The 12609-nt window shown below is 55.3% G+C and overlaps 3 protein-coding genes across 3 annotated transcripts; 1 reads left to right on the top strand and 2 right to left on the bottom strand.

Annotated features, from left to right (window-relative positions):
• Window positions 1-17: 17 nt before the first annotated feature.
• On the bottom strand, window positions 18-412 carry F5144DRAFT_572720 (uncharacterized protein). The gene has a single exon (XM_066788916.1). It carries the CDS (start codon window positions 401-403, stop codon window positions 107-109), a length of 297 nt encoding a protein of 98 aa, XP_066643128.1. The 5' UTR covers window positions 404-412; the 3' UTR covers window positions 18-106.
• Window positions 413-3874: 3462 nt separating this feature from the next.
• Window positions 3875-7026, top strand: F5144DRAFT_237823 (aspartic peptidase domain-containing protein). The gene is made up of 4 exons (XM_066783321.1): window positions 3875-4133; window positions 4204-4331; window positions 4386-4745; window positions 4802-7026. Exons 1-4 carry the CDS (start codon window positions 3985-3987, stop codon window positions 6934-6936), a joined length of 2772 nt encoding a protein of 923 aa, XP_066643129.1. The 5' UTR covers window positions 3875-3984; the 3' UTR covers window positions 6937-7026.
• A 592-nt stretch (window positions 7027-7618) lies between these two features.
• F5144DRAFT_237835 (uncharacterized protein) lies at window positions 7619-10882 on the bottom strand. Its single transcript, XM_066783322.1, has 3 exons — window positions 10124-10882; window positions 9890-9988; window positions 7619-9740 (listed from the first exon to the last, which is right to left on the bottom strand). Exons 1-3 carry the CDS (start codon window positions 10558-10560, stop codon window positions 7934-7936), a joined length of 2343 nt encoding a protein of 780 aa, XP_066643130.1. The 5' UTR covers window positions 10561-10882; the 3' UTR covers window positions 7619-7933.
• Window positions 10883-12609: the final 1727 nt, after the last annotated feature.

Consider the following 12609-nt stretch of genomic DNA (forward strand, 5'->3'; position numbering starts at 1 on the left):
GCAGCCTTCGTGCGATTGTCTCTGTTCAGTCGTTGCCGTCGAAGGCATAACTAAATAACTAGGGCGATTCTAAGCTCCCCTTTCGCTCGTGTTTGTATGTATCAAGTCAATGATGGCCCCGTCTGACAGTTCGCTTGATTTTCGACATCCCCTCCATGCTTACTGTGGGTGCCAGTCCACAGGCACCAAACACACCCTCCTTCAAGCTTGTCCTCCGCAGCGTGCCAATCGCTTCTTCATGTGCCACAACTGATCGCCGTGAAGGCGCTCGCCTGGGCAACTTGTGGGGAGCTAGCGGGGCGCCATGGGCCCCTTCGGCAATTGACGACCTGGCGGAGGGGGGAAGCTGGAGCTGCCGGCCAGTGGACAGGTGCAAATCGAAGTCGCATCCCGATCTGCCCATCCTGCCATCGCAGGTGTGGGTTGGAATTGGTGGCGTCAGCCTGCCAGGCCTGCTTGTTTCGAACTGACTGTTATGAACCGGGGTCCAGAAAGCAATGAGCGACACGGAACTCTCAACGGCTCGCCCAGAATCCAGAGAAACATTCCTCAACTCAGACAGTCCGAGTGCCTGACATGCTTGTTCACTGACATTTCTGGGGTCAAAAGGGTGTCCACTGTGCAGGGGAAAACAACCCGCGCACTGTTTCTTGACCGAGCACCTTTCCAGTATGCTGGCATCGTGTTTGGTAAGACAGCTGGGAACAACAGTGCAGGTGAGTTTTCGGCTGTACAACACCGCTCCCGGGCCAATGGCGTGACAGAAGAAGCGAGCAGGGGCAGCAATCGCCTGCTTGCTTGGGTGCTTGGCTCTTGGGTCTGCTGTCAACGGCCGATTACACGAGGAATTGAATGCGTCACTATTTGTTTGAAACAGGAAGATAGACGTCTGACGCCAATGCTCGCCACCCCGAAGATCTTTCGCAAAGCATTTCCTGCTTGCTATCAAGTCGCAAGGCATGTGCATGCTTCCACAGCTAGCACGCAGGCTCGAGGCAGGTCTTCCCAGATCGGGCAGCGCGGCGTCTCGGTGACAGAAACAGGGGCTTCTCAAAAGCTAGACACCCTTGACACCCAGGTGGTTCTCTGTGAAAGACAAGTTAGGATGACAGAGGTTGTTGAAACAAACTGGTCAGCACGAGCCGTGAACCAGTTGTAACATACAGTCTTGTCTGTATTCGTATATAGATTGCATGTCGGAAACCTTGGGTCCCCGCCTGTCAACGCCAGCCCACCGTTTTCCCAGTCGTCGACGGCTGCAACCAGATGCTGAGCCAGGAAAGTAGCAAGTTCCCAGGGATGTGGTGGCGGGCTGGTCTGCGTGAACGGAACGGGAGAGCGAGACAGGGCGAATGCTTGATTGGGTGTGTGTCGGCAAAATGGTTTGGCGCTGAATTTAGCCAGAGTGCCCTCACCCTCTCAGTGGTGAAATATATTACCCTGCCGTGTCCGATGCATCCTTCATGCCTGTTCAGGACATTCCTCTTCTGATTCTCGCCGCCCGGCTTGCCGCCTGCTTGGGACGAAGGATGGCTTCACCGCGGCCGATATTTGATCAATATATCTGCACCGCCGGTCGTCGATAGTGACCCGGCGGCCATCAGAGTGCTCTGGAGAAATTCCTCGACATCCCGCCATTGGTGCGGTAGCAACGAGGCGAAATGTTCTCGCCAGCTTCCTAGTCAGTCTTTGAACTTCGAACGAAGCTCGCAAGTGGTGCCGACAAAACAAGTCTTGGTGGTCCAGGACGAGAATGACCGATCGTCATAAGGCGGCGAAAAGCGCAACCAGAATGCTCAGATCCCGTTTTTTTGATGGCCGGTGGCCAAGAAGTTCCCCTCCCAGTTTCACCACCACCGAGAGCATTTCCCCGGCATTTGCGGTACCAAGCGGACGGCATGCCACTTCCAAGCGAGGTTCCCCGCAATATCGCTTTCCTGTGGGACTTCGGTCAGTGATGCCAACCAGGGCCAGCGCCATTGATGCGAAGTGCACAAGCAATGGCCGACCACGACATGATGAACCATCAGGACCCTGAGTGTTGGTGACGCTGTCTGTTATTTCCAACGCCTGCGGGTCTTTGGTTGCGTTGCTTGTTGGTGAGAGAATCCACTGTGGCCTGATCATGATCATGTTTTATTAAAACCATCCGACAAGAACACTTTCCTGCTCTCTCCGGGTATCGCTCGGGGCCGGTGGGCGGGTTCGCCGATGGTGGGCTGTCTCCTCGGCTGGGATTCCCTCGCAGCAAGGCGGAGGCACGGACTGGATAAGAGGATTTGCGCGTCATCAGACGAACCCTGGGCGTCCTGATCGTAACGCCTCAACTCTAATCGGACATTTCGTCTGGTTTTTCAGCCAGTCTCAATCGGCGGAAAGCCAACGCCGCAAGCCTAGTGTCGGGAATCTATCAGCCACCGGAGCTAGCCGCATCGATACGCCACGTGCGGGAGACGGCCGTCGATGTGGTGTTCGTGTGTCCCGAGCAAGATCCAGACTGGTCCACAGATGGTATTGGGGAGTGCATTGTGCAAAGGTCCTGTGTAGCGCTGAGATGCAGACTGTCCTGCGTCCGGGCTGCTGTGCTTTAGATGGCGTCGCGTTCGCGCTTCCAGGTTTAGCTTCATTTGCCTAGCAATCTACAGACGGCTTCCCCAGGGCAAAGTGCCGAGAAGGGGCGGGACTTCGGACGGCGCGCCTCCAGGATGCTACCTCCCGGTTTACTGCGGGGAGGAGAGCCCGTGTCAGGTTCCTGAACTGTTTTGTGTTTGTGGCGGACGGAGAGACGGGCAATTTTGCTGGTGGGTGAGAGAAAAGAGCGGGAGAGAGGGGCCCATGGCAGCCGACCCAAGCATTTCAGTGGCTTTCCGCTTCTCTGGGCAACTGTTTAGCCAGCAACCCCAGCCCCTGTCATTGCCGATGGTGGCTCGCCCTCCCTCCCTGGCTCTCCCTGGCTCTCCCTGGCTCTCCCTTGCTTCTTCTTCCAGGTTGTTTGGGGGGGAAACTGGAAGGTGGTGGGGGGGTTTTGATGGATGAACAGCACAGCGCCTTCCCTCACTGCCCGCTTTCCAGGGGTTTTCGGTCTTGGGCGGTGGAGACGGTGCCCAGTGCTTATCGAAAAAGGGAAGCTCGACCAAGTCGAAACTTGCAGGCTCCGTGCTCCCCTGGCTTGAGGTGGCTCCTGCCGCCAAACGGTTTGCCGGCCTCGTGCCTTGTGCCTCGATCCCGCCCGCCCCCCGGGGCCTGGTCTGACAAAATTTCCAAAGTCACCGTTAGCGGCAAGTTCCTGAATTGAATCTCGACACATGGGGGGAATGAGGTCGGGGTGACTTGTAATTGAGCCTACCGGTACTCAATCAACCTTTTCGACGCCTGGCCCCCTTCGATTCCGCAGCCTGGTCCAGTCCACGGGTCCTCTGCTGCTGCTCACGCCGATCTTTCCTGCTTGAGCGGCAACCCCCAGAATTCTCTGGGAAGGCGAGACATCTCATCCAATCTCATCCCAATCCATCCCAAAGGGTTCCGTTTTGATTTCCCGACTGGTATTTTCCGCCGTTGCATTCTTCGTCCCACGAGACGCTGCACCCGCATGCCCGGTCCCTCTCTCGCACCCATCCATCCCTTCCCATCCATCCTTTCCAGTCCTATCTCTCGTGTGCTGGAAGAAAGAAAGGACATTGTCGTTGTGGTCGGTTCTAGTCGATCTCTGGCTCCCAATTACACACTACCTGGTACAATACTCCTGCGAGGCGGCATGGAGTGAGAGAGCTGTGCTCGATCCGCGCAGTCCGACCTCCCAATCTTTATTCACCGACCGCAGCGACCTAGCTCCCCGTGACTTTCGGCGTGTCGGCTGCTAGTTTCCACTACCGTACGCTCTGCAGCCCATGGCACACCGACGCGGCCTCGCAAGCGTCCTAGGACCCCTCCTCTGGTGACAGAACGCCGTTGACTGCGCGCAGTCCGGGCCCGGGTGCTGCAACCATGCGGTTACCCTACCTCGGGGCCGCTGTCGTTCGTGACGTTCTGCTGCTGCTGGTGCTCGCTGTGTCGCAATTCGGGGCTGCCGTCGTCGCCGCCTCGCCCGATCCACCAACTCCGAGTCCCCTCTGGATCCAACCATCCGGCGAGTGGTGCGTCATCCTGCTCCTTGTGTGCCCCAGCTTATGTTACGCCGCGCACATCCACTGACTAGCCCGGCAGGTATGGAATCGACGGGACCTGGTCTAACTTTGCTTTCTACATCGGCTCCCCCGCCCAGGTGGTGTATCTCAGTGTCGCTACGGCGCTGTCAGAGATATGGGTGGTCTCCACCGGTGGCTGCGTTCCAGGTGAGTGCCATGTTCCCGGAGACGACTGACGGCTGTGTTGACCAAAGGCAAAAGTTCAACTATGCATCGATGCTCGTGGTGGCGTCTTCGACATCTCGCAATCCGAAACATGGCGTTCGTTGGGGGGTTGGCAGTTGGGCATGAACTATACGGGCATGGGAGGCAACGGGGACTACGGGCTGGAGACGCTCGCTTTCGTCAACAGAGTGACGCGCTTCACGAGTGCCATCGACGGCGCGCTGGTGGCGGCTATCAACGACACCGATTACTACCAGGGATACATTGGCGTCGGCGTGACCCAGGGCAGGTTTGGGGCCAACCTCACCAATCCTTTCATTTCGCAATTAGCGCAAACCTACGGCACTATTCCGAGCCATGGCTACGGGTACACGGCGGGCGCCTACTACCGCAATGGTAAGTCACCCATTCATCACCCGCAACGCGGATCGGACGCGCTGACGATGACCCAGATGAGCCAAACGGTGGAACAGTGGCGTCCCTCACACTTGGGGGCTATGATACCCTAAGGTTTGAACCGCACAATACCAAATTCACCCTTGACCCAGTATCACGGCTGCCCGTGGTGCGGCTCCGCGGGATAACAGCAGCGGTCCCCACGCTCGATGAAGCCCCAACCAAGAATTGGACATCGACGTCACGGCCGCTCGTTAAGATGGACGATTCCATCATCGCCACCATTGACTCGTCAACGCCATACCTGTGGCTCCCTACGGAGGTATGCGAGCGCTTTGCCGCGGCTCTGAACCTGAAGTGGAGGGAGGATTTGGGGGTCTATGTCTTCTCCGACGGCGCCCAGTACACGAATTATCAGTCCAGCACGTCGCTATCCTTCACCTTCTCCCTTTCCAGCTACCAGAATGCCGACAACTTTGGACAACCTCTCAACACGCCAGGCGTCGTCAATATCACCCTCCCGTCCGCCGCCTTTGCCCAGCTTCTACGGTATCCTTTCAAAAACATCATTCAGTGGGGTGATTCGAGCGTTCCATATTTCCCTCTCAAGAGGTCGACCAAGGAAGTGAACGACAACCGGTACATCATCGGACGCGCATTTCTGCAGGAGGCGTACATCATCACCTCTTACGACCGAGGGACTTACTCACTTCACCAGGCTCGATTTCCCAAGAACGCGACGAAGAACTACTTGCTCGAGGAGATCACTAGACCGGCAGATAGCGCCTATCCCAAATACGAGAGCGAGCCTGAGCCCAGCCACGGATTGTCGACTGGCCAGATGGTCGGGATTGTGTTGGGTGCGTTCGTCGTTGGCAGCATTGCGGCGTTGCTGCTATGGTTCTGCCTCGTACGCAAACGGAAGGACAAGCAGAAGGAGGTCCCGGGGCAAGAAGACGAACACAAGGATGGCCCCCAAATTATTGAGGAGGATGAGGAGGAGGAACCTGCGAGTCCGGTCAAAAGAATGTTTACAAAGATCATACGAAAGAAGCGATCAAGGAAGCCGGCAGTCCACGAAACGGATGGCCAAAGCGTGCAACCAGTTGAGGTTGGCGCCGACGAGCAGCATCAGGTGTTCGAGATGCCGGTGCCGCCCGAGCCCGTCGAGCTGGATAGTCACGATGTCGGAGACGACGACACCGAATTTGGCGCCGACAGCAGCCGAGCATTGAGCCAATACGAGATCACAAGGCGAAAACTAGACCGCCAGCTACAGGGGCCAGTGCCGACCTATACGCCGAATGCCACCTTTCCGACCGGACTCGGGCCCGAAAAATCAATGCAAGATACAAGTCCCGTCGCCCACTACAGACCGGTTGAGGAGCCGTCGCCAGCATCATCGCCAACATATGCCAACAGTAATTCGCTCCCCGGCACTCTTCCTTCCCCAATGACCCCACACGGCGACTGGACGAACCGCGGTTTCGATCTCCCATCACCAATGACGGTCGCACCCCCAACGCATCTCCTCCTCCACACACCTTTCACAGGGTCAGATCCTGCCTACTCGCCCGTCTCCCCCCACTCGCCTCATTCACCACATTCACCACACACATACGCTCCGTCATCCATTACCCGTGCTGGGTCTAGTGATTCCCCCACCTCCCCGACCGGATCCATGCAACTACCATCCCCGACATTTCAACGAACTCCCATCGACCCATCACGAGTGGTGTGCCTAGGTCCGTTGCCAGAAAACGTCCAGCTCCCGCGTCCTCAACAAACAGTACCGCGAATAGTGACCCCGGCCCATCCCCCAGAGGAGGCAGACGCCAAAGCCGGACCAGCCTATTCAGGCTCACAGGATTTACCACTCCCGCAACCACTAGGGCACCACCGCTCTCACACGCAAGGTTCGACTGACACGCTCGGGAGTAACTTCACCGTCGAGGAAGAGACCCGCTTCCGGACAGACGAACCCGTATTACCGAGACAGCCGAGTAGGGCGCAGGACGAGCAACAGGGCCATCACCACGGCCACGAACGCGACCGCGACCAGGACCAGGATGTCCCTCGCACCCCATGCAGCATGGAGCGCATTGACGGGGGCTCGGAGCTCATCCATGTGCCTCAAGTTGCCGATAAGCGGTATAGCTGGGAGGAGGACCGGGGCGGTAGTCTCAGCTGAGCAGGCTCCTGGGTCGCCGCCCGATGCTGCCCCTGCTCAGTGTCCTCGTTCCCTATGTTGGTCGCATCCTGCATCGTATATATGCTATGCAACCTTTGTTTTGGCTTCGCCTGATTTTGGGATATCGTGCTATATACCACTACCACGGCCGGTGGCTTTCCTTTCTAGTTTTTGGATACAATGGGAGCGAGGCGTTCTGGAGTTTTTTTAGTTGTTCGTTTTTTTTTTTTACTCGGCCAGTTCAAAATGGAAAGGCCGGTTTGGAGGTGGATGTCAGCGGTCGTGTCTTTCTGGGGGCTGTTTTTGGTTGGCGGCGTTGGATCTTCCGACATAATCTTTTGGGGATGGCGTAAGAGATGAGCGGGGAGCATCCTGGCGGTCAGAGGTTGCGGCTCTATGTTGGAGGGGGAAGGTATTGGGAGTTTCAAGGGATACTGGGAAGGTATCATTGCAGTCCGCCTGCTCGGACTCGGAGCTTGAGTCTAGAACAAAGATAGCAGCGGTAGAACAACAGACACAGTTGACTATACACCCACTCACCTACCTCATGCTCTGACTTTTTCATATTTCTACCCAGACGCCAACCCCCATCAATCCAAGTATATTCTAGCCAACCCGGCTCCTCGTCGTTGGCTTATTCCCGTAAACCTTCACGTATGGGAACTGATGATGGCACAGGGCTGTTGTAGACATACAATGCATGATATGCTACCTGCTACGCGGCTACGATCTCGTAGCTGAGACAGAGACCTGCACATTGCTACATGCGCCTCAAGTCCCACCTCGCAGGATCCAATGTGCAAAATTAAACAAAGTAAAGCATAGAAGATCCGTAGCCTCAATCTACCTGGCTATTTCCACCACACACTGTAACCCATATCTGACCATCCATCTCATCCGTGCCTTGCATGCAAAACATAACATTAAACTCCGTTCCCATGAGTGTAGCCGAAGAAAGAAAAGCGTGGCAAGTCACGCCCATCACCCCCGGCCTCCTTCACCACGTTTCCTGCCACATGGTGACATTCCTTGGGTTGGAAAGCCACCTTCCGGCCGCCTCCTTGGTTTCGCACACCTTATCAATGACCAGGGCATCCAGCAAGGCGTTCCGCACCGAGACGGGCATGCGTCCATTGCTACCGCAAATCAGCACATACGGCCGCCTCCGCATCAGAGCGCCGACCTCGGCGGCGTGCGCCCGGATCAAATGCTGCACGTAGTTTTTGTGCGCATCGTACTGGTTAGGGTAGACGGTTTCCAGGGCGGTAGCGAGAGGGTAGGCGGGAGGCGGGATGATTGTGGTGACAGTGGCCTTGGGGTCGGGCTCGATGCCATCACGCGAGAAGGCCGGAAAGACCCTGAGGTTGGCATGCAGTCTCCACTCGTCCGCGAAGTGGAAGTCGGCTGAACGGTTGCGAGAACCAAAGAAGAGAATAGTATCGCCGACGTCAGCATAGCAGTCGCGCTCCTGGATGACAGCACGGATCGGGGCGACGCCGGTGCCGGTGGCGATTGCGATCAGAGGCCGTCTCGCTTCCACATCGCCCCGTACGAGGTGGGAGCTGGACGGCGCTAGGCGGACGGTCAACCGGGTGCCGACGGGGAGGTGTCTAAAGTAGTGAGAGCAAAGGCCCTGACGAGGCTTGCGGATGATGGTCTTGTACTCGACTAGGGCGACTAGAATTTCGATTCTAACGTGACATCGCTCGTCGGCCGCAGTAATGCTATCGCCTCCGTTGCAGACGCTGAACTCACGGCCACGGATGACTGGAAACATATCGAGGACCCTGTTGTATGGGATCTTGATGCCCGTGAAGTCCCGCAGCAGTTCGAGAATGGTCCGACGAGGGCGACACGTGTAGTCGTAGAATTCCTGTTCATTACCGGGTTCGACGAGCTCCTGGAGCCGTTCTCGCTCCCTTTCGTCATTGGTGAAATAGAGCAATCCCCGGATGAAGCTTCGCTTGGGAACCGCGGTAATGTCTAAGTTATGGGTCAAAAGGTGCCTTAGGGTAGTGACGCGATCCTGTGAATACAACCCGGGAGGAACACCCTTGAGCTGGAGAGGAGCGTCTGCCTCTGCTCCCCATCCCATTTGGAGGATTAACTCGTCGACATTTTGCGGGTAATTCTTCGGCCAGATGGTGAGAGTCAGACTCCCGCTAAATTGGAGGATATCGGGGAACGCCCTCTCCCCTACGTCGATGTCGAAAGCAAGATGACGCACATCTTGCCAGTGGTCGGACGGCGTGACTCGATTGTGGGACAACAACGTGCCCACGTACGTATCTGGAATTGGGAGTAAGTATTCCGGCGGGGAGGCAGGCAGATTGGTGGGGGCTAGGTATTCCGGCGGCGAGGCAGGCAGATTGGTTAGCTGTCGCTGGAGGAGATATTTCTCCGGGTGGTCTTTGAGTCGATTGCTCTTATCCATCGCAGCGAACGCTCGTGGATCACTCCGCTCAAAGACCCCGTCTCGGCGGATCGAGTCAACCGGGAAGGCAAGATTCCGCCGTAACCAGTCTTCCCGTGCCTTTTCTGCCGTGGTCAGAGGGTTATCGACGTGAGAGCGGTCCGCACTTTTGGTCTTCGAAGCGAGGAACAGAAGCTCATCTTTGGTCAGCGATGGACCATCCACGCTGCCATGATGATCCGTGTCGCTCATGATCGAGAGCAGCTCTATGGGGTATTTAGGCGGGAGCTGGACGTCGTCTGGGATGGGCTTGAGGGATTCTGGGAGGGGATAGTCGGCGAGCAGCGTCTTTTTTAATTCCTCATACCACGGGAGATAGATGCTGTCAATGCTGACGGGAGGGAAACTCGTTAATATTTTGTGTACGCCAGTTCAAAGAACCGGAAGAATAATGAAGTCATCTGAAGCCCCATCGGAGGCAAGTGGGAATAGCAAAGAAGGAAGGGGACCTATCGGGGAACAGTTTGAAGAGGTGCTTACCCGTTATCGTGCCGCTCGTCTCCTTCCCCAGGCCTGAAGAATTCTGTTGCGCCAAGTTGCAGGAGCCTCGCTCGCAGCTTCCTTGCCGCCCAGTTGAATCTGTATCAGAGAATCTGTCAGTAACAGTACCCCCAAAAAAAGAGAGAAAAAAGAAGAAAACGGTGTCTTAGAACAACCGTATCACTGCATGTGGTAGCGTATCAATTCGCCACGCAGCAGCTAGGGGGTGCGCACTTAGGATATGAACTATCCCCGAGCCCAAATATGGCAAACCGCAACGATCGGAGGCAGTTGGTGTTGTTGAGTTTCTCTCGCCTGAGGTTTTTCCAGAACTTGAGTGTGTTCTTTGGCATGTCACCTTGCCCAGTAGTTGACGTGACAAACACGACCAGCGAAGAGCGAAGGAGATCTGCCTGTTTGTGGCGTGTTTTTTTTTTGTTAGACCGATGTTTGTGGAGAAGAGATTGCATGATTTTGGAGGGGTGACGCACCAACTTGAAGTTATCCATTTCGTCTACCGTCGTCTGATAATGTAGCCGTTGGGCTGTCTTGCCCAGCTCGCCTGCGATGTCCTCGGAGGCTCCAGTCTCGCTCCCATACAGCACAGCCATGCTCCTGCCCTCAACCGCGGCGGGTTGCACCACCCGACCGGATCCGCCAATATCGCCCATATTTGTTCACACCACGAAGTCCGCGGATGAAGAACTCTCCCGTCGATCCTCACCAGCCTCCCCGGTCATCCAGGCACACCTTTCGTTGCCGACTAAAAGTACCTGGGTATGGCGGCCCACGGGATCTCTACCGCATGAAACTTGGGGTGGTAAAAAGTTGATAATTACACAATGATTGATCTCTCAGAAGGTCCCAGTTAGGTAGTCCGTGGTGGTGTGGCGAGAATGGGCACACGTGAGCGCTTGATTCTAGTAGAGGCCTCAGGTAGAGTCGTCATCAGATCCAAGTGGCAACAAGGTTGGAAATAGACCTTGCTAGATCTCTGTTTATGGACGGCTGAAATTTACGTCGAATCGCCGGTGTATCTCCGCCAGTTATTTGATAGCCGAGCCAGATCATCAACTGACTATGTGGTAGGCTAGAACCTTTCGAGCACGAGAGCTGGGTGGGTTTTGTTCGTTATCAGATCAACTGTGGGGCATCAAACCCGAAATCGGCTGCCAGCGTCTGCCATATTAGTCACCGCCACCAGAGGTTCACCCAGACACCTCGCTCGTCATCAACCGGAAGTAATGAGATATGGAAATTACAAGATGGTCACCGAGCATGGTGGTCTCATTTTGCAAGCCAATCTCATGCGTTGCCCCGGATGACTAAGAGTGAATTTAAGTACACTACACATCCTCTGGCCAAAAAAAGCCGAGCTCGAAAAGAGGAGCAAGAAATCAAAAGACAAAAATGTAAAGGAAACCAAGAAGAAAGAAGAAAACCAGGCAAAATAAATCGAATAAAAGAAACAGAGTCAAAAAAACGTACCTATAGACTTTGGGCTTCCGGATTGCTTTTCTTTCCGTTCCTCCAGCTGACTGACTTTGGAGTTTGGCCTTTTTTGGCCGGAGGGTGGCACATTCACCCGTGGACGAGATGCCCCGCCTGCCTGCCTATCACATGCTCCACCAGCGATGCGGGTTTCGTTCTGGGCCTGCATGGCAGTTGTGGCGACTCACGCGGAGGGCATCCGGGTCCATCCAACGACAATAATCGATCGGTTGGAGGGCAGATCTCAGATCCCGTGCCTTGACATTGGTACTCAATGGGGTGCCTGCTCATTGTCGATGAATCGGAGTGTCCATAAGTACGGATGCTTTTCGACGGTTTCCTCTGCATGTGATGCCGAAGAGCCAAATGTCACCTCAATCTCCAAGATTACATCTGCACTGCAGCCATGTATATACATGCCGTCAAGAATTTCTCCAGTGTGTTCGGCAGCCGTGGAAGCCTGGGTACCTAAGTAGGTAGACAGACAAGTCTCTCTCGTATGGAAATAAGTCGTCTGAAAAGATGCCGGGTTACCCCACCGCCCACGGGTTGCGGCGGCAACGGTGTCGTGGAGGTATTTACATGATCAACGGATTCGGACGAAAAAGTCAATGTCTCATGATGGTGACGTATAACTCTTGGCCACCTACGTAGCTATGATGCGGTTCGGTATTCATTCTATCTCTGCGATCGCATAGGATCTCGTTGGTGTTGCCTCCAGTCTGAACTGTCAAGAGCCACCGGGGGCTGCCAAGTTTGATTTGTTGTCCAGGCTTGAGCTCCGGACCCATTGAACAGGGATTCATCCCCGAATATGCCACTAGCCCCAGATCCAGACCTGGCAGCCTGGGTTGTGATGTCGTGGCTGTCTCAGAGCTACCTCCACTCCCCCAGACCTACAAAGTAAGGTTCTTGTGTGCATGCAAGCATGTTGAACAAGAATGTTGAAGACTGTACGATCGCTTCGCAGTCTGGGTGTTGATGTTTCCTGCTCCTTCCCGAGTCACCGAGCGCCTAGGTACCTTAGGTATTTGATCTTTCCGCTTGTTCGCCACATGAATCGTGTTGTCTGCAGTGACTAGAACCTAAATAAAGTACGAATCACAAGAGATGCTTGCCTATTTCGGCAATCGAGAAAGCGTCCTCACCGTTCAGTAACCCTGGGCCACACCAAGAGCGTAAATTGAGAAATCTCGATTCAAGAGCATAACCTTTTCCTCTTTCCTGAA

This window comes from Chaetomium tenue (assembly GCF_020726465.1).
Source record: "Chaetomium tenue strain MPI-SDFR-AT-0079 chromosome Unknown F5144scaffold_4, whole genome shotgun sequence".
Lineage (NCBI taxonomy): Eukaryota > Fungi > Ascomycota > Sordariomycetes > Sordariales > Chaetomiaceae > Chaetomium > Chaetomium tenue.

Excerpts from the sequence above, each read along its gene's own strand:
- F5144DRAFT_572720 (XM_066788916.1), bottom strand. The coding sequence starts at position 403 with ATGGGCAGATCGGGATGCGACTTCGATTTGCACCTGTCCACTGGCCGG.
- F5144DRAFT_237835 (XM_066783322.1), bottom strand. The coding sequence starts at position 10,560 with ATGGGCGATATTGGCGGATCCGGTCGGGTGGTGCAACCCGCCGCGGTT. Across the intron at positions 9,989-10,123 it reads GGGGATAGTTCATATCCTAA|ATTCAACTGGGCGGCAAGGA; the intron begins GTGCGCACCCCC and ends TCTCTGATACAG. Across the intron at positions 9,741-9,889 it reads GACGAGCGGCACGATAACGG|CATTGACAGCATCTATCTCC; the intron begins GTAAGCACCTCT and ends CCCTCCCGTCAG.
- F5144DRAFT_237823 (XM_066783321.1), top strand. The coding sequence starts at position 3,985 with ATGCGGTTACCCTACCTCGGGGCCGCTGTCGTTCGTGACGTTCTGCTG. Across the intron at positions 4,332-4,385 it reads CACCGGTGGCTGCGTTCCAG|TTCAACTATGCATCGATGCT; the intron begins GTGAGTGCCATG and ends CAAAGGCAAAAG. Across the intron at positions 4,746-4,801 it reads GGGCGCCTACTACCGCAATG|ATGAGCCAAACGGTGGAACA; the intron begins GTAAGTCACCCA and ends ACGATGACCCAG.